The sequence below is a fragment of the Microcaecilia unicolor genome, chromosome 9 (assembly GCF_901765095.1).
Source record: "Microcaecilia unicolor chromosome 9, aMicUni1.1, whole genome shotgun sequence".
NCBI classification, from domain to species: Eukaryota; Metazoa; Chordata; class Amphibia; order Gymnophiona; family Siphonopidae; genus Microcaecilia; species Microcaecilia unicolor.
In genome coordinates this window covers 133,643,721-133,662,310 of record NC_044039.1, presented here as the reverse complement: position 1 = coordinate 133,662,310, position 18,590 = coordinate 133,643,721, and the positions used below count along the sequence as shown (strand labels likewise).

Here is an 18,590-nt window from a genome sequence, read left to right as displayed (position 1 = left end):
CCTTCACAGTGTCCCGCCTTCGCAGAAACAGGAAATGCATCATCGCAGAAGGCGGGACACTGTGTGAAGGGAGAAGCTGGAGCCGGAGGCGAGCCTGTAGTGCCTTTTTCTTGATTGACGTCGCTGCCACAGAAAGTAAAAGGTTAAAATGTGCGCTCGCGCGGGAGGAGGGCTGCCGATCGGGAAGCCAGCAAGGCGGCAAGAGTGGGAAGGAAGGAGGGAGAGCTATCTGACAAAAGTGCTGCGTTTGTGAGGGCAGCAGCCAAAGGAAGTCCATGATTGGGCTGGGGAGGCTTAGCCTCCCCAAGCCTCTTATACGGGGCGCCTATGGTTGGAATCCCTTTGAACATTTTTTGCTAGGTGAACTACACATTTTAATACATAGGATAAATAGAAACAAAATGGCAGATAAAGGCCAAATGGCCCATCCAGTCTGCCCATCCACATCATCCACTATTTCCTCCTGTCCCTAAGAGATCCCACATGCTTGTCCCACGCTATCTTGAATTAAGAAACAGTCTTGTCTCCACCATCTCCGCTGGGAAGCCATTCCACATATCCACCACCCTCTCTGTAAAAAGTATTTCCTTAGATTACTTCTGCGTCTAAAACTTTTTAATTTCTTCCTATGCCCTCTCATTCCTGAGTTTTCTTTCAGACTGCTCACTTGCCCTGTCCTTTTATCCTCACCTCTTTATTCCCTTACCCTTATTTGTTCTGTCTGTCTGCCTGTCTTATCTAGATTGTAAGCTCTTTGAGCAGGGACTGTCTTTTTTTTTGTACAGCGCTGCGTATGCCTTGTAGCGCTATAGAAACGATAAGTAGTAGTAGTAGTAGTAGCTGAAATAGACTGCCTCGTGCATTAATGAAGATATTTAAATGTCTCTTATCATATTCACTCTCTACCCATCTTTTCGTTCATTTTTCTAGGCTGAGATGAAAGTTCGCATGGATCTAGAGAAAAGACTCAGGGAGGCTGAGGAGGCCCTGAGGAGTTTAGAGCAAGGTCTGAATTCTCACGACCGCAACAAGGAGAAGGAAGAACAAATGAAAGCCAACGTCAGTCATTTGAAAAGTAAGTCAGCTGCCCACCCATCGCCTCTACTAGCAAACGTACCACAGAATAAAGAGGGGTATGCAAAGGGAAAACTTTTATCACTTACTATTCAACTTTAGTAGGTTTAGAAAGGCCTAATCTGGAATATATTGTCTTTGGGAAATGTGCATTGCAAATGGCGGTATGTTTAGCCTTAAGATGAAATACGCATTTCTGTTTTTACTTCTTCAGTTTTGCAGTACATGCTAAGTTTGATTTATTGGGGTTCCCAATTCAATTTTTGTCTTCATATTTCTATTTATAATATGTGATCTTTTGTTGTGTATTTGGTGAGGGCCTGTCTGTGTTTTGAGTGTGACTGAGGTGTGGTATTCTGATTGCATTTAGCTTCTGTGTAGAGATCTGTAGCTGCTCCACTTGTACTTTTTACCTGTAGTGTAGTGTATTGGTGTTTTAGGGCACAGTGTAATATCTGTAGTGCTGCCTATTCATAGGTAAGGTTCTTGCAGTTTGAATCATAGGATTAGTGTTAATGTTGTATGACATGTTTGCTACATGTATGCTGAATTACAGTTTTTCAGGTTTTGTATTATTTCAGTGGAGGGATTTATGTTGCTATTGCTCAGATGACATGAGAATCAGAATATTGTTTGTTTGGTGGCTTTCATGGAGAAATTTCCTAGTTATGATATGCATTTGCTGTTGGGGAGGGTTATTGGATTTTTGTGGATGCAGAGCATATTTACTTTTAATTCATAAGAACTGCTGTACTGTGTCAGACCAAAAGTCTGTGAAGGTCATGTATTTGGTGTGTCACATATGTGAGCATTGTCCATCATGTGTGTCTCAACTGAGAAAAGTTTGAGTAACCACTACCCTAAAAGCTTCAGCAGCATTCAGAAAACAAAACAACATGGAGAGATTTCCAAATTTATACCTCGGATGCACCACTAGCTTGATTTAATGATTTTGTATAGTTCTACATTAGGTTTTTGTCTATAGTGAGTTTTAAAGATATTATGACAGATACAGAACCAATAATCTCTGCCACATGTGAGGTGGGGGGAGGGGCCATGATCCTTATTGCCTCTGGTAGGTGCTCTTTTATAGAACTTCCCTTTTTCCTGGGGATTCTATATATGATGATGAGAGTTCGAGGACAAATCATAGCCAATTTGTGCGTGGAACTTAATTAGGTAATAAGCTAATCAGCGCCAATAACTGGATGGTAACAAGCAATTATCGGTATTAATTGGCACTAATTAGGATTTCCATGCATAGCTCGCTAAGCATATTCTATAAAGCAATGCGCGTAAATCGGACCGCGCGTCTCTCAAAAGGGGCAAGGTCATGGAAGGGCATGGGCAGTTCACGGGCGTTCCTAAAATGTATGTGCAGTGTTGTAGAATATGACTGATCTGCGCCTAAATTAGTCATGTGCTTCTACTCCAGATTTTAATTGGCGCAGGAACGAGCACTGCACATATTCTATAAACCTATCTTTAGGTGAAATTTATAGAATAGTGTTAATCGTGTTTTTTTTTCTGTGCTGATTTTTTAGGTGCCATATATAGAATTTGGTCATTTGTGTCTTACAGAGGATGGTCTTTTGGAATGGGGAGGAATGAAAGACATTTGGGAAAGAATGGTGCTATTATTTTGACTTGGCTTTGTGTTGTACACTGCTACGAAGCGATAAAGGACTGGTGGGCTAACAAAGTTTTATAAATAAATGAAAAACAAAAATGTTCCCTCTAACACTCTCGGCGTTAAAATGTTAAGTGACCATGGGGATCACGTTCAAAGCACTTAGACTTACAAAGTTCCATAGGTTACTAGCAGGCTTATTTTCGAAAGAAGGGTGCCCATCTTTCGACACAAATCGGGAGATAGGCGTCCTTCTCTCAGGGTCGCCCAAATCGGCATAATAGAAAGCTGATTTTGGGCGTCCCCAACTGCTTCCCGTCGCGGGGACAACCAAAGTTCCTGGGGGCGTGTTGGAGGCGTAGCGAAGGCAGGACTGGGGCATGCCTAACAGATGGGCGAACTCGAGCGATAATGGAAAACAGAAGGGCGTCCCTGACGAGCACTTGGCCGACTTTACTTGGTCCATTTTTTCTTACGACCAAGCCTCAAAAAGGTGCCTGAACTGACCAGATGACCCTGGAGGGAATCGGGGATGACCTCCCCTGATTCCCCCAGTGGTCAATAACCACCTCCCACCCCGAAAAAAACAACTTTAAAAACTTTTTTTGCCAGCCTGAAATGTCATACTCAGATCCATCGCAGCAGTTTGCAGGTCCCTGGGGGGGAGGTATGTGTGTGTCAGCGGAGGCATAGCAAAGGCATGGACGTCCTTCTTTCAAACATTTTGGACATCCTGAACTGCCCCCACCCCCCAAAGGGATGGCCAAATTTCAAGGGAGTGGAGTGGCGTGGTTAGAGTACTGGTCTTGCAATCCAGAAGTGACCAGTTCAAATCCCACTGCTGCTACTCGTGATCCAAAATCCAAATAAATAAAGGGGGTGGCAAAGGCATGGACGTCTTTCTCACAGAAACATCCACATTTTGGACATCCTTCACCTTCACCCATACTCTTAAAAAAAAAAAAAAAAGACGTCCCTGACGAGCACTTGGACATTTTCACCTGGACTTGTATTTTTTTAAGGTTGTAGACGGCAATTTATTTAAGGTTGTAGACGGCTATTATACATGCAGCTTGTCTGCATGTATGAAGCCATCTTTGGCATGCTCAAAGCAGCCACGCATAATGCTTGGCTGCTCTGCACTAGCTTCCCCTCCTTAGGAAGGAAATCGTGTGCAAATGAGCTGACAGTGAGCAGCTCATTTGCATGCATTGTAAAACATAGTAACATAGTAGATGACGGCAGAAAAAGACCTGCATGGTCCATCCAGTCTGCCCAACAAGATAAACTCATATGTGCTACTTTTTGTGTATACCCTACCTTGATTTGTACCTGTCCTCTTCAGGGCACAGACCGTATAAGTCTGCCCAGCACTATCCCTGCCTCCCAACCACCAGCCCCGCCTCCCACCACCAGCTCTGGCACAGACCGTATAAGTCTGCCCAGCATTATCCCCGCCTCCCAACCACCGTCCCGCCTCCCACCACCGGCTCTGGCACAGACTGTATGCGATTTCCTTCATGCATGCCCGTTCCTTTCCAAATTGCTAAGGGATCGGTAAGGGAAGGGCTTTTTCTGTTCAGTTAGTGCATCAGTTAGTCCACTGCAGTGCCCCCCAGGGTGCCCGGTTGGTGTCCTGGCATGTGAGGGGGACCAGTGCACTACAAATGCTGGCTCCTCCCATGACCAAATGAGTTAGATTTGGTCATTTTTGAGATGGGCGTCCTCAGTTTCCATTATTGCCGAAAACCGGAGACAACCATCTCTAAGGTCGACCTAAATGTTGAGATTTGGTTGTCCCCGAACGTGTTATCGAAATGAAGGATGGACGCCCATCTTGTTTCTATAATACGGGTTTCCCCGCCCATTCACGGGGACGTCCTACGAGGACGCCCTCAGGAAAACTTGGGCGCCCCTTTCGACTATGCCCCTCTATGTAATTTTGTAAGTCTAAGTGCTGTGAAAATACATCTCTATGACTCCTAGGATTTCTTAGCTAGGTCAGACTGTTCCAAACCTTAGCCTTAGGGATGTCTGCTGCATCTTTAGACAGTTTCCTTCTAACAACTTGCCTCCTCAAGTCCTGACAACCTCTCTGTTCTGCGCTGTTCTCATATAGCTGTCTAGTTATTGGATTTGGGTGACATGGAGTCCTGCCCCACCCGCTACATATGACGCAACCCTCAGGGACCCAATTCAGACTGCTTTGAAGAAATCCAAGTTATACCCAACGTTATAGTACTTCTCTTAATTGCCAAATCACTGTTTGATTTTTTTTTCCCCATTGGTTCCCCACCCTTCTCTGATTCAGAATATAGAGCCTCCTCCTAAAGCCGTTCTCTGGCATACCCTGTCTTAGTATGCAGATACACCTGATGAATAGTTTATTTAGATATTTTGAAAACCAGTGGGTCAAAAAAAATTTTTTTAATAGAATTTTAAATTATAATCAAGTATAACACTTGTATAGAAAAGTTATCTGGTTTTCATTATATAAAATGTGAAATTTTATATTAAAGAAGAAAAAATATAAAGAAAATATCTCATCAGAATATACTCATCCACAATTGGGATTCAAAATGTTACATATATGGATATTTAAATTATTTATCTAGAAAACAAAACAGGAATTTGCTGAGTCTGATTCCCAAAAGGTACCAGTAAATTATTACACAGAGCTATTCCCACCCCTCCCAGTAGACCCCTTAACTGTTAAAAAGGCAGTGAGTTGAGGAGGATCAAAAAAACATACTTATTCATCTGATATTTAACAACACACTTGCAAGGATATCTTAGAAAAAATGTCACCCCCAAATGAAGTACCCCTGGCTTCATCATAAGGAATTGTTGTCTACGCTTCTGAGTGTCTTTAGTAACATCAGGAAAAACACAAATTTTCAGTCCAAGAAAACTTTTTTCCCTATTCTGAAAGAATAGTCTCATTAGCCAGTTTTTATCTGGAGTTAATGCCACAATTGCAATCAAAGTCAACCGTGTTACCGTTTCACTATCAGAAGCTTCCAGAATCGCTGAACTAATTCTTGAGAAATTTGATTCTCTTTTGTTTTTGTTGGCAGATAATATATTTGAGAAAACGGGGGGATGGCCTCTTCGGCCACTCCCAATATATCCTTTATGTATTTCCTTAACATATCTCTTGGAGAAGTCGCAAATTGTTTGGGGAAATTCAAAAAACAAAGATAATTATTTCTTATCTCAGTGGGTCAATTTTAAAATGGGACATTCAGTGATATCTGCTAATTTGTACAAAGTACACATTTAGATTAGGTGGATTTTCAGCAATACTGTATTTCTAGGGATAATTCTACAGTGGTGGAAATAAGTATTTGATCCCTTGCTGATTTTGTAAGTTTGCCCACTGACAAAGACATGAGCAGCCCATAATTGAAGGGTAGGTTATTGGTAACAGTGAGAGATAGCACATCACAAATTAAATCCGGAAAATCACATTGTGGAAAGTATATGAATTTATTTGCATTCTGCAGAGGGAAATAAGTATTTGATCCCCCACCAACCAGTAAGAGATCTGGCCCCTACAGACCAGGTAGATGCTCCAAATCAACTCGTTACCTGCATGACAGACAGCTGTCGGCAATGGTCACCTGTATGAAAGACACCTGTCCACAGACTCAGTGAATCAGTCAGACTCTAACCTCTACAAAATGGCCAAGAGCAAGGAGCTGTCTAAGGATGTCAGGGACAAGATCATACACCTGCACAAGGCTGGAATGGGCTACAAAACCATCAGTAAGACGCTGGGCGAGAAGGAGACAACTGTTGGTGCCATAGTAAGAAAATGGAAGAAGTACAAAATGACTGTCAATCGACAAAGATCTGGGGCTCCACGCAAAATCTCACCTCGTGGGGTATCCTTGATCATGAGGAAGGTTAGAAATCAGCCTACAACTACAAGGGGGGAACTTGTCAATGATCTCAAGGCAGCTGGGACCACTGTCACCACGAAAACCATTGGTAACACATTACGACATAACGGATTGCAATCCTGCAGTGCCCGCAAGGTCCCCCTGCTCCGGAAGGCACATGTGACGGCCCGTCTGAAGTTTGCCAGTGAACACCTGGATGATGCCGAGAGTGATTGGGAGAAGGTGCTGTGGTCAGATGAGACAAAAATTGAGCTCTTTGGCATGAACTCAACTCGCCGTGTTTGGAGGAAGAGAAATGCTGCCTATGACCCAAAGAACACCGTCCCCACTGTCAAGCATGGAGGTGGAAATGTTTTTTTTGGGGGGTGTTTCTCTGCTAAGGGCACAGGACTACTTCACCGCATCAATGGGAGAATGGATGGGGCCATGTACCGTACAATTCTGAGTGACAACCTCCTTCCCTCCGCCAGGGCCTTAAAAATGGGTCGTGGCTGGGTCTTCCAGCACGACAATGACCCAAAACATACAGCCAAGGCAACAAAGGAGTGGCTCAGGAAGAAGCACATTAGGGTCATGGAGTGGCCTAGCCAGTCACCAGACCTTAATCCCATTGAAAACTTATGGAGGGAGCTGAAGCTGCGAGTTGCCAAGCGACAGCCCAGAACTCTTAATGATTTAGAGATGATCTGCAAAGAGGAGTGGACCAAAATTCCTCCTGACATGTGTGCAAACCTCATCATCAACTACAGAAGACGTCTGACCGCTGTGCTTGCCAACAAGGGTTTTGCCACCAAGTATTAGGTCTTGTTTGCCAGAGGGATTAAATACTTATTTCCCTCTGCAGAATGCAAATAAATTCATATACTTTCCACAATGTGATTTTCCGGATTTAATTTGTGATGTGCTATCTCTCACTGTTACCAATAACCTACCCTTCAATTATGGGCTGCTCATGTCTTTGTCAGTGGGCAAACTTACAAAATCAGCAAGGGATCAAATACTTATTTCCACCACTGTATAACTGAGCACCTGGTTGGAGCTGATTCTACAAAGAAATGTAGGTGCCTACTTTCATTTATACAATACTAGGATAACGCTGAAAATATACATCTATAAGTTAGTTTTCAGCAATTATGCCAGCCATGAAACAGATGTACATAAGTGCACCTAAGCTTCAGAAAAACCCACATAGGGCCCAGTATTTAAAAGGGTTTAAGGAGGCCCAAGATGCTCCAGCCTGGATAAACCAGGCCAGTCATCAATATTCAGCAGCACTTAAGAACATAAGAACGTAAGAATAGCCATACTGGGTCAGACCAATGGTCCATCTAGCCCAGTATCCTGTTTCCAACAGTGGCCAATCCAGGTCACATGTACCTGGCAGAAACCCAAACAATAGCAACATTCCATGCAACCAATCCCAGGGCAAGCAGTGGCTTCCTGTATGTCTGTCTCAATAGCAGACTATGGACTTTTCCTCCAGGAATTTGTCCAAACCTTTTTAAACCCAGATGCACTAACCACTGTTAGCACACCCTCTGGCAACAAGTTCCAGTGCTTAACTATTCATTGAGTGAAAAAATATTTCCTCCTATTTGTTTTAAAAGTATTTCCATGTAACTTCATTGAGCATCCTCTAGTCTTTGTACTTTTAGAAAGAGTAAAAGTTTGATTCACTTCTACTCGTTCTACACCACTCAGGATTTTGTAGACCTCAATCATAGTCAGACCTCAGGAAGGAGCCCAGCTCCCATGGTCAGTGGCCAGCCCAGATATTCAAGGCCTGGCCATTTCCTGTGACCAGCATTGAATATCCGATATATTTTTGGCTGGTTTAAACTTAAGTTTATTCAGAGATAGCCAGTTAAGTTTAAACCAGCCAAGTAATTATGTAAATAAATAAAAAATAAATGAATATAATTGCTTAATCAAATCAACAAATACATAATGACATAAATAAACAAACAAGTAAATACATAAAAAGTATTTGGGGAGCCAGTTATGATGTTATTACATAACCTCGAGGAGTAATCCACCGCGTCTGCATCTGAATAGCCCTTGGTCTGACTCAGAATGGCCTTTCTTATGTTCTTAATTCATTTTGCAATGTGGCTGTTGATAATAATTCTTCCCCTTCTTCCCATCTCTTCCCCCCCCCCCCCCCCCCAACTTGGATGTCGGCAGGGTTCTTTGAGGAGTGCATACGCAATGCTGAGATAGAAGCCAAGAAGCCAGTCATCATGAAGAACTCAGTGTACATGCAGAAGGCCGCCACACGCCGCATCAAGAGCTGCCGCTTTCAGCGTCGGAAGCACAGCTCTTCATGGAATGACCGTAAGTGGCACTCTTGGGTTTACCATTCACAGAGCCGCCAAGTTACCCAGTTCCTTGAGAGAGATTTGTGACAACCACGTTTTGATTCATTATGGGATCTGCAGCACCGATTTCAGTGGGTAGAGTCAGAGACTGTAAATCCCACATTGCTTTGGGATGTACATTCAAAACCAGGACTGGCCCGTAAGTCTCCTGGAACTGGATAACTTGGCAGCTCTGCTGTCAGACAAACAATTCATTCAGCCAAATTGTTCAAAATGCTAATGACTCTGTTTCTAAGCTATTGCTTCCTGATTTGATATTATTGCTAGACCTTTTTGTCATAAATCAGTTTAAATATTTTATACTTTTCTACCATTTTATAAGAGAAATGTAGGTGCCTTTTATTATACATTTCTAAAAGTCTCCTGCTCTAAATTCACTCTGTAGGCTGCTTGCTGTTTTCTTCTTATACATATATGGGGTAAATTCTATATAAGGCACCTAAATATTCAGGGGGGGGGATGCACTAAAGTCGTCGTTACAGCCGTTCCGTACCGAATTCCATAGCGAATCGGTAGGGAACGGCTATGCATCAAGGAAAGAGAATGCAAATGAGCTGCTCATTGCAACTCACTTACATTCTCTAATCCTTCGTAAAACCGTCGGATAATCGGCCGGTAGAGCATGCGCAGAGCAGCCAAGCGTTATGCTGGCTGCTCTGCGCATGCCAAGGACGTCAAAAAAACAAACAAACTACGTCCTTTATGGACGTCCTTGCCCCCCCCCCGCCCAAGGTCGCCGCCGCCGCTCCCCCCTGCATTGAAATCAGAACTTTACTCCTTCCTTCCTTCCTTCCTTGAAATGACAGCTTCCCCACCATCCTCCACCCCCCGTGGCCCCGCCCCGCCACCACCACCTGAGGTCGTCGCCGCCGCTTCCCCCCTCCACCCGCCCCCCTCCGTCTGCTACCGGGCCCTCACAGCGCCTCTCACCTCAGTATGAAGGCGCTGCACCGGCAACAACACCTGATCACCTCTCCGGACTTCCCTCCTTTCCTCCCTGGCCCGCTCTCGTCTGACGTAAGACGACGGGGGGGGGGGGGCGGAGGATGGCGGGGAAGGAAGGAAGGAGTAAAGTTCTGATTTCAATGCAGGGGGAGGGGGAGGGGGGAGCGGGGAGCGGCGGCGGTGACCTCGGGTGGGGGGGGGGGGGCAAGGCCGTCCATAAAGGATATCCATTAAGGACGTGGGGGTTTTTTGCCCCCTCCCGATTTTTTCTTTACATTTTTATACGTTTTCCAAGCCCACGCAGCCCCAACGAGAGGTACAGACCTCTCGTTAGATTTCCCAGCGTTTTCCAGCATTAGGGCATACCCGAGTTTGATTTGTCCTTGCCATTCTCAGGGCAAACTCGGGTATAAAGTATCACATACCATGTAAACTGAGTTTATCTTGTTGGGCAGACTGGATGGACCATACAGGTCTTTATCTGCCATCATTTACTATGTTACTATGTTTGCACACAATTTTGGCTGCATGGCCAAATTGCGTGCATAACTTACTTGCCTAACAAGCCAATCGGCGCTGATAACTGGCCACTAACAAGCTTTTATCGGCACTAATTGACACTAATTAGAATTTACATGCACAACTTGCTAAGCGTATTCTATACAGTGGTGCATGTAAATTTTACCATGTGGATCTCAAAAAGGGGTGTGGCCATGGAAGGAGCATGGGTGGATCGTAGGCATTGCCCAGCACCGTTCTTGTACTAAGTTCTGAAGCTAACATCGAAACCCCTTAAAATTTACACTCCAGCCCATCCCTATCTATTCAGTCACGATCAGGACGTAGACCATAGAAGTCTTCCCAGCACCGGTTTTGCTTCCCAATTACCAGCGTCACCACCTAATCTCCGCTAAGATTCCGTGGATCCATTCCTTCTAAACAGGATTCCTTTGTGTTTATACCCACGCTTGTTTGAATGCCATTACCGTTTTCATCTCCACCACTTCCCGCAGGAGGGCATTCCACATATCCACCACCCGCTCTGTGAAAAATTACTTCCTGACATTACTCCTGAGTCTGCCCCCCTTCAACCTCAATTCATGTGCTCTAGTTCTATCGCCTTCTCGTCTCCGAAAAAGGTTTGTTTGCGGATTAACACCTTTCAAATATTTGAACGTCTCTATCATGTCACCCCTGTTACCTTCTGAAAAGGATTGGCTTCCCAATTCACTTTCACCAGGGGTGGAAAGCTCTGCTCCTTAAAGGGCTACAAAAAAAAGTTCAGTGTTCAAAGTAGCCCAGATATGCAAATTGGCTTAGTCTTGCATGAAAGGCATGCAAATATACTTCATGAATATTCAGTGTAGATTTCCTGAAAATCCAACCTGTCTCTGCCCTGTGAGAATAAGTGCTTCACACTTGGGGCCCCTTTTACCAAGCAACGGCAAAAGGGGGCCTGCACTGGCATTGGCATCTGTTTTTCACGTGTGTCAAGGCCCCATTTTACTGCAGCTGGTAAAAGAGAAGTCGCTCTTTCCTGCAGGAAATGGCCATGTGGCAAGTAAAGCATTCACTGTGAGGCCATTTCGGTGGGGGGGGGGGGGGGAGCCCTTACCGCAACCCATTGAGGTGTGGTGGTAAGGGCTCCCGTGCTAACCTGGCAGTAACCGGGCAGTGTGTGGTACTGCCCGATTACTGCCGGGTACACTCCAGCGCTACAAAAATACATATTTATTTATTTATTTATTTATTAGGATTTATTTACCGCCTTTTTGAAGGAATTCACTCAAGGCGGTGTACAGTAAGAATAGATCAAACATGAGCAGGAGGCAATTAGAGCAGTAAAAATATTCAAACAACAATACAAAGTATGGCATGGTATACTACTTGCAATGACAACACAACACATGTACTAGAACATTATAATTGGTAGTGAAGGGTAAGGCAAAGTTGTAACATATAGATGAGTAAGAAAGTAGGAAGAATTAGAAAGTAAGGTGATTGATTTGAAGAAAGTTGCATATGAGGTCAGATGGTTAAATGTTATCTCAGCTAGGGTAGGAGTGGATAAACATGTCCCGCTGCAATATGTGCAGCCCGAGTCAACCCTTGTGTGTGTGAGTGAGACTAACAAGTTAGTTACTTCTTCCATTAAAGGGTTGGTTGAAGAGCCAAGCTTTCACCTGCTTCCTGCAGTAGAGGTAGTCTTGTGTTAAGCGGGGCCTTTCAGGCAATGCATTCCAGAGTGTAGGGGCTACTCCGGAGAAGGCTCACTTGCAGGTATCACATCGTGTAATGTCTTTTGGAGAGGGTGTAGTTAGTGAAAGTCCTTGGGAGGACCTTAGTGTCCTTGGCAGTATGTGGAGGATCATCCTATTCTTCAGATACTCTGGGCCATTTCCTTTCAGGGCCTTGAAGATCAGACATAGAATTTTAAATTTAGCCCTGTATTGTACTGGTAGCCAATGAAGTTTTTGAAAAAATGGTGTGATGTGGTCACGTCGCTTGCAACCTTCTATGAGTCTTCCTGCTGCATTTTGAATCAACTGGAGCTGGTGCAGGCCCTTTGTAGTCAGACCATTGTATAGTGCATTGCAGTAATCCAGTCTTGATGTTATCATGGCATGTACAACTGGGATAAGATTTACCTTCTCGATGTAAGGAGACAGGCAGCGTAGCTGTCGCAAATAGTAGAAGCAGCTCTTGAAGGTTGCTTGGATTTGGAGAAACAGAGTAAATGTTGAATCTAACTGTATTCCAAGGTTTCTGACTTGTGATTTGAGGGGGAGTTCATACTTCCCAAAAGGGATTTTGATGTCAGGTATGTATCCATTTGTGTTAGGGACCCAGAGAAGCTCGGTTTTACTTGGGTTCAGGCAAAGTTTGTTGTGTTTAGCCCATTCTTGGATTGATGTTAGACATGTGATCAGTTTATTCAAGGCTGTGTAGGTAACTCAGGTTCAATAGGTATGAGTAGTTGCTCATCATCCGCATAGATGTAGAACTGAGTGTCCATTGACCAAATCAGCTCAGCTAGTGGCTTGAGGTAGATATTGAACAGAATAGGTGAGAGTATCGATCCTTGTGGTACCACTCAGGTCAGTGTCCATGGTGGTGATGAGTTGCTGCCAATCATTATGGAATATTGCCTGTCTGATAGATAGGATCTGAACCAGGCAAGTACTGTTTTTTTAAATATTTTTGTAGCACCAGATATGGCGGCGTGCTAGGGGTGGAAAGTACTGCTGGGCTACTGTGGTAGCCAGGCGGTACTTCCAGTTTAGCAAGCAGCAAGCCCACATTGTGCTTACCACCGCTTAGTAAAAAGGGCCCTTGATTCGTAATAGTGGAAATGGTTAAGTTGAAGGAACTTTCAAAGGATTAAAATGGTAATAACGTCTTAGAAATTAAACAAAGGCAAAATTAATAATTTTACTTGTTTGAATATGTTTTAAAATATATTTTCGGTTAAGTTGTTTAATTTTATTTGGTTGAATGATTTGTGTCTCTTGTATGAATGGATTATTTTTCTGCTTTCTTATAATCTATTTGTCCTACAGTGAGGCACTCTCAGTCCTTCATCGTCTCTCCAGCGGAGGTGGATAACTTTGAGGAGCTGAAAGAGGCAGCCAAGCGGCTCAGCAGAGACCAGCACTTCCGGGAAACAATTTATCAAATCATGACTCAAAAAGGTTCTGTCCTGCAAGATGAGAAATAACTTCAGAACCCATGGAGCAGAACCTTGCAATGAAAGACTTTTTTATACTTCAAGTATGGACATTAAAGGTGCTTGGCACTGGGGTCCGAAAGAGCAATGGACAGCATTACATAAAGGATTAGTTACACTTTATTTTCATGTATGTCTCTTGTGAATATTTATGGCTCTTACAGCAGTAGTACATGCTGTCAAGGTAATTCAGTTCACACTGCACAATAAACAAAATCATTGCATTTCCTTCGTTTCTAGATTGCTGCTTTCTTTGAGGAGACCTGTAAAGTTTTGGAAAATCCTTTCTGTTATAACTCAAAGTACATCAGGTACTGGTGTGCTGATTTTAGCATAATGGTGTTGTCAAAGAAGGCCCTCTTGGCCCCAAATGTCTACCCGGTTGCCCCAATTTATAAGTAATCGCAGACTCTGAGATGGATTTGAGATTTCACCAGCCATAGAAGGACAGCAGAGGACAGGGTCCAGGGAGTTCTCTCACAGATTTAAGATCAGGGTAGGGGATGTCCCAGTTTGAGTGCATGTGGAATTTGGTGTCCTAGGCATGAGCCTACATTGCCTATGTCTAAATCTAGTCCTGTGCATACCATATGTAACTTCTAATCATCTTCCTGCCTATCCCTTTTCACTTTCCGCCTTCTCTGACCCAAACATGCCTGAACTCTCACACTTTCACTTCCTACCTCCTCCACTGATGGGTGACTCCAGAGATTCACTCCCTCCGATATTCAGCGCTATGTAATCAGTCAGAACTGGCCGCTGACTAAATAGCGTTTTTGTGGCTTCTCACAAACTTAGTCCTCTGAAAATCATATACAGCAAAAAAGACTATCTTAACTTTATGCATTAGTTAAGCGGGCACTGGTTGACTTCCGAGTGACTGCTGATACCTGGATATTCAATGCCAAGAACCACGCATGCCACAGCATTGAATATCTGGGTCAGTTCAGCCTGCAGCTGTGAGCAGTGGCGTAGCTATGTGGGGCCACGGAGGCCTGGGCCCCCCAAATTTCCTGTGGGCCCCTGCTTTTGCTGGCAGGGGTCCCCAACCCCTACCAGCTGAAGCGTTGTCCAGCATTGGTCTCTGGTGCCAACGTATTGCCTGCCCTGCTCTTTCTTCCCCTCACGTTTGGCACGCTCCTTTTAGTGAAACTGAGCATGCGGCAGGGGTGGCAGACTAAAATGTGCCCTCACCTCAGGCTCTAGCCCCCTCCCACCGCAAGGTCTGGCTACACCCCTGGCTGTGAGCAGCCCAGATGCTGCTTATGGCAACGGGCTGAATATTGGGTGGAGAGCCTTTTGTAAAATAGGTACAGAACCACAGGAAATTCATGTGTATTTCCCTAACTATGGAGTAGAAGTAAGCATTTTATAAAACTGCACATTCAAATAGCATAGCACCACTTGGCAGCTTGTATGGGCATGTGCCTGCACTTACACGTACAAGCTTCTCAGGCTTTGAAGGAGACAACGAATTATACACATGTTAACTGGCAATGTTCTGCCTAAGCTTCCCTCTGTAACTACCTGTGTAACGTATATAGCACATAATTGCAAAGAGCTGAACACAATGGCGGAGCTTGGGCTGAGTATAGGCGAGGCTCAAGTATCTGCAGCACTTAGATGCTAATATTTGCCCCAGCTCTATAGCTAGCATTAAGCCACTAATTCAATAAAATCGCAGGCACAATTTGACGCTTAGCACACAAAGGTACCTGTACAAATATATGTAAACTGCCTCGACTCATGCTCGAAAGGGGCGGTATATCAAATTAATAAAAATGATAAATGAAAAATGGCAAGTTATAGAATAGTGAAAAAGTATTAAGGGACAATTTACTAGGTACTATTCTTCAAACTATATATACTCCTTAAATAATAATAATACAATTAAAAGTATCATGTGGCTATTTACTGCCTGAGCACTTACTGCCACCTAGCAGTAAGGGTTCATGCGCTACTCATGCAGTAATCAAGCAGCGAACACCAATGTGGCTGCGCTTCTGATTACCGCCGGGAATGCCCCTGCGGTATAAAATAGAAAAATATTTTCTACTGTGAAAAACAGTGTGCACCAACTTCAAAATTAACACCAGGCGCCCATACCAGTGGCGAAGCCACAGGTGGGCCTGGCCCACCCATTTAGGGCTCGGGCCCACCCAACAGTAGCACACGTTTAGTGGTAGCTAGTGGGGATCCGAAGCTCAGCCAGCTGAAGGCTTCCTCCTGATGGTAACGAAAACACTACTCTCCATAATACTGGCACCTGAGCATGGTCCTGTCTGTTTGTCCTGATTTAGATTGTAAGCTCTTTTGAGCAGGGACTGTCTTTCTTCTTCATGTTCAATTGTAAAGCGCTGCGTACAACTGGTAGCGCTATAGAAGTGATTTATAGTAGTAGAAGTAGAAAGAAGTATTTTCCCACCAGCTGAGATATTTTTTTGGTGGTGGTTGTGGGGGGGGGGGAGAACACTTGGTGCCCACCCACTTCTTGCCTAGGCCCACCCAAAATCTGTTGTCTGGCTACGCCCCTGGCCCATACTACCCCAGCAATAGCGTTGATTTGGCATGCGCTACTCGCACATTAGGCCCCTCAAAACATAAGTACCCTGTTTAGTAAGCCACGCAGCAATGCCAACACAGCCCATTCAAAGTGATTGGGCTGTGTCGGCGTTAGCGCATGGCAGCTGCTAGTGTGGCTTAGTAAACGGGGGGGGGGGAGGTATCCATGGGCGTAGACTGGGGGGGCAAAAGGGGGCAATGCCCCCCAAACGACGACGACGACTGGCGCCAGTAGTAAAAAAAAAAAAAAAACAAGCAGGCACGCTCGTCTCTCCATCCGCTTCGCTTCCCTTCCCTCTCAGCGTCCCATCCGAAAGGAAATGACATCAGAGGAAGGCGGGATGCAGACAGAGAAGGCAAGGCAGGGAAGCAAAGCGGACAGAGACGAGCGTGCCTGTCTACCCCCTCTCTTCCTCCCTCCCTACGGCGCAGGCAGCAGTCTTCTTCAGCCTTTCTGTGCTCCTGGCAGCGGTAGCGACGTATACACGCTGCCTTCGGCTCAGCCCCGAAGCCTTCTCTTCAAGTTCCTGTTCCCGCATAGGTGGGAACAGGAACTTGAAGAGAAGGCTTCCGGGGCAGACCGAAGGCAGCGTGTATACGTCGCTACCGCTGCCAGGAGCACAGAAAGGCTGAAGAAGACTGCTGCCTGCACCGGATGGAGGGAGGAAGAGAGGGGGTAAATGGAGTCACGATCCTGGACCTCGCGGGGGGGGGCAGCAGAGGGAAGATGGATGGGACTGGGAGGGGTGGGGAGCAGAGGAAGGAGCAGGAGATGGATGGGACTGGGAGGATGGGGAGCAGAGGGAAGGAGCAGGAGATGGATGGGACTGGGAGTGGGAGTGGAGGTGAGCAGAGGGAAGGAGCAGGAGATGGATGGGACTGGGAGGGTGGGGAGCAGAGGGAAGCCTACTGGAAAGAAGACACTACATAAAACAGAAGACATTGGGACCAAAGCGAATAGAAAAACTAAATGATCAGACAACAAAGGTAGAAAAAAGTATTTTATTCAGAATTTATTACTTGAAATATGTCAGCTTTTTGAAATGTGCATCTGTGATATTTTTCTTTATTCAACACCAATTTGTGTTGTTTTAATCAAACCGATATTTGTATGAGACAAGCCTGCAGTGGACCTAAGTTTGGGTTAGGAAAGAAGGAAGGAAGGGAGAAAGAGCGGGCTTGATATCTCATACTTATTCATTATGGTTATTCCCCAAAAAAGCCAGCTCTTTTTCCCTTCCTTCCTCCACATTAGCATATTCATTTGCATATATATATATATATATGCAAATGAATATGCTAATATATATATATGCAAATGAATATGCTAATATGCTCCACCCCATCCTGTGCCCCCCCCCCCCCCAAATGAAACAGTCAAACTATGCCCATAGAGGTATCTTAGTGGGACAGCAGCTACTCTTAAGCATGTCCTCTCTATTTCATGGCTTTTTTCAACTGTCCATATGCAACGATGGCCAGCATTTTGCTTCGCTGCTTCAGGGAATTATAGAGTTTTCAGCAATGCTTGCTACTGGTGGATTTCTATATTTACCTTACATTAATCTTGATGTGAAGTCTGTCCTTCTGTCTGTAACAGGAGCTGTCCAGAACCTAATGCTGAAAAGCAGTGATGCACACTTTAAGAAACCCAAAGGTCAGGAATTCCAAGACGTCTCAGAGACCCCAGTCACTTAGGTTTTTAGGATATCTTTAATGGCTCTGTATGAATTACATTTGCATTTACTGGGTATCCAACGTATTCAGATTTATTTCATGAATATTCATTGAGGATATCCTGAAAACCCAACACGCTGGGTTTGGGACCACCTGCCCTTGGTGTTTTGGTCATTCTCATTTGAGTAAGACAGGAGACATAGAATGCGCTAGTGTAGATCATAGAGCAAGGACTAATATTTAAATCTTGTGATATTCTGGGAGGAATTCGCTTTAGGAGAGGGTCATATTACAGCATGAGAGGACAGTAGGAAGAATATTATCTTTCTCTACCTCACCACCTCTCCCTCCACTAGTCCGTTCCCCTCTCTCTCCTTCCCCTCATTCCCTTTCCTGAAGTTACTATTGAGGAAACTACACTTCTCCTTTCTTCCTCAAAATGTACCACCTGTTCCTCTGATCCCATTCCCACCCAACTTCTTAATGCCATCTCTCCTGCTCTTATTCCTTTTATCTGTCACATTCTCAACCTCTCACTTTCCACTGTGACTGTCCCTGCTGCCTTTAAACATGCTGTGGTCACACCTCTCCTTAAGATGCCTTCACTCGACCCTACTTGTCCCTCTAATTACCGACCCATCTCCCTCCTTCCTTTTCTCTCCAAATTACTTGAGCGTGCTGTTCACCGCCGC

The 18,590-nt window shown here is 44.7% G+C and overlaps 1 protein-coding gene across 1 annotated transcript in view; it reads left to right on the top strand.

Annotated features, from left to right (window-relative positions):
- Positions 1 to 13,650, top strand: part of PLEKHD1 (pleckstrin homology and coiled-coil domain containing D1) — a 95,962-nt gene extending 82,312 nt beyond the window's left edge. Inside the window, exons 11-13 of the mRNA XM_030215102.1 lie at positions 931 to 1,075; positions 8,794 to 8,943; positions 13,493 to 13,650. Of these exons, the coding sequence (XP_030070962.1) occupies positions 931 to 1,075; positions 8,794 to 8,943; positions 13,493 to 13,650 (453 nt within the window). The remainder of the gene's footprint in view (positions 1 to 930; positions 1,076 to 8,793; positions 8,944 to 13,492) is intronic.
- Positions 13,651 to 18,590: the final 4,940 nt, after the last annotated feature.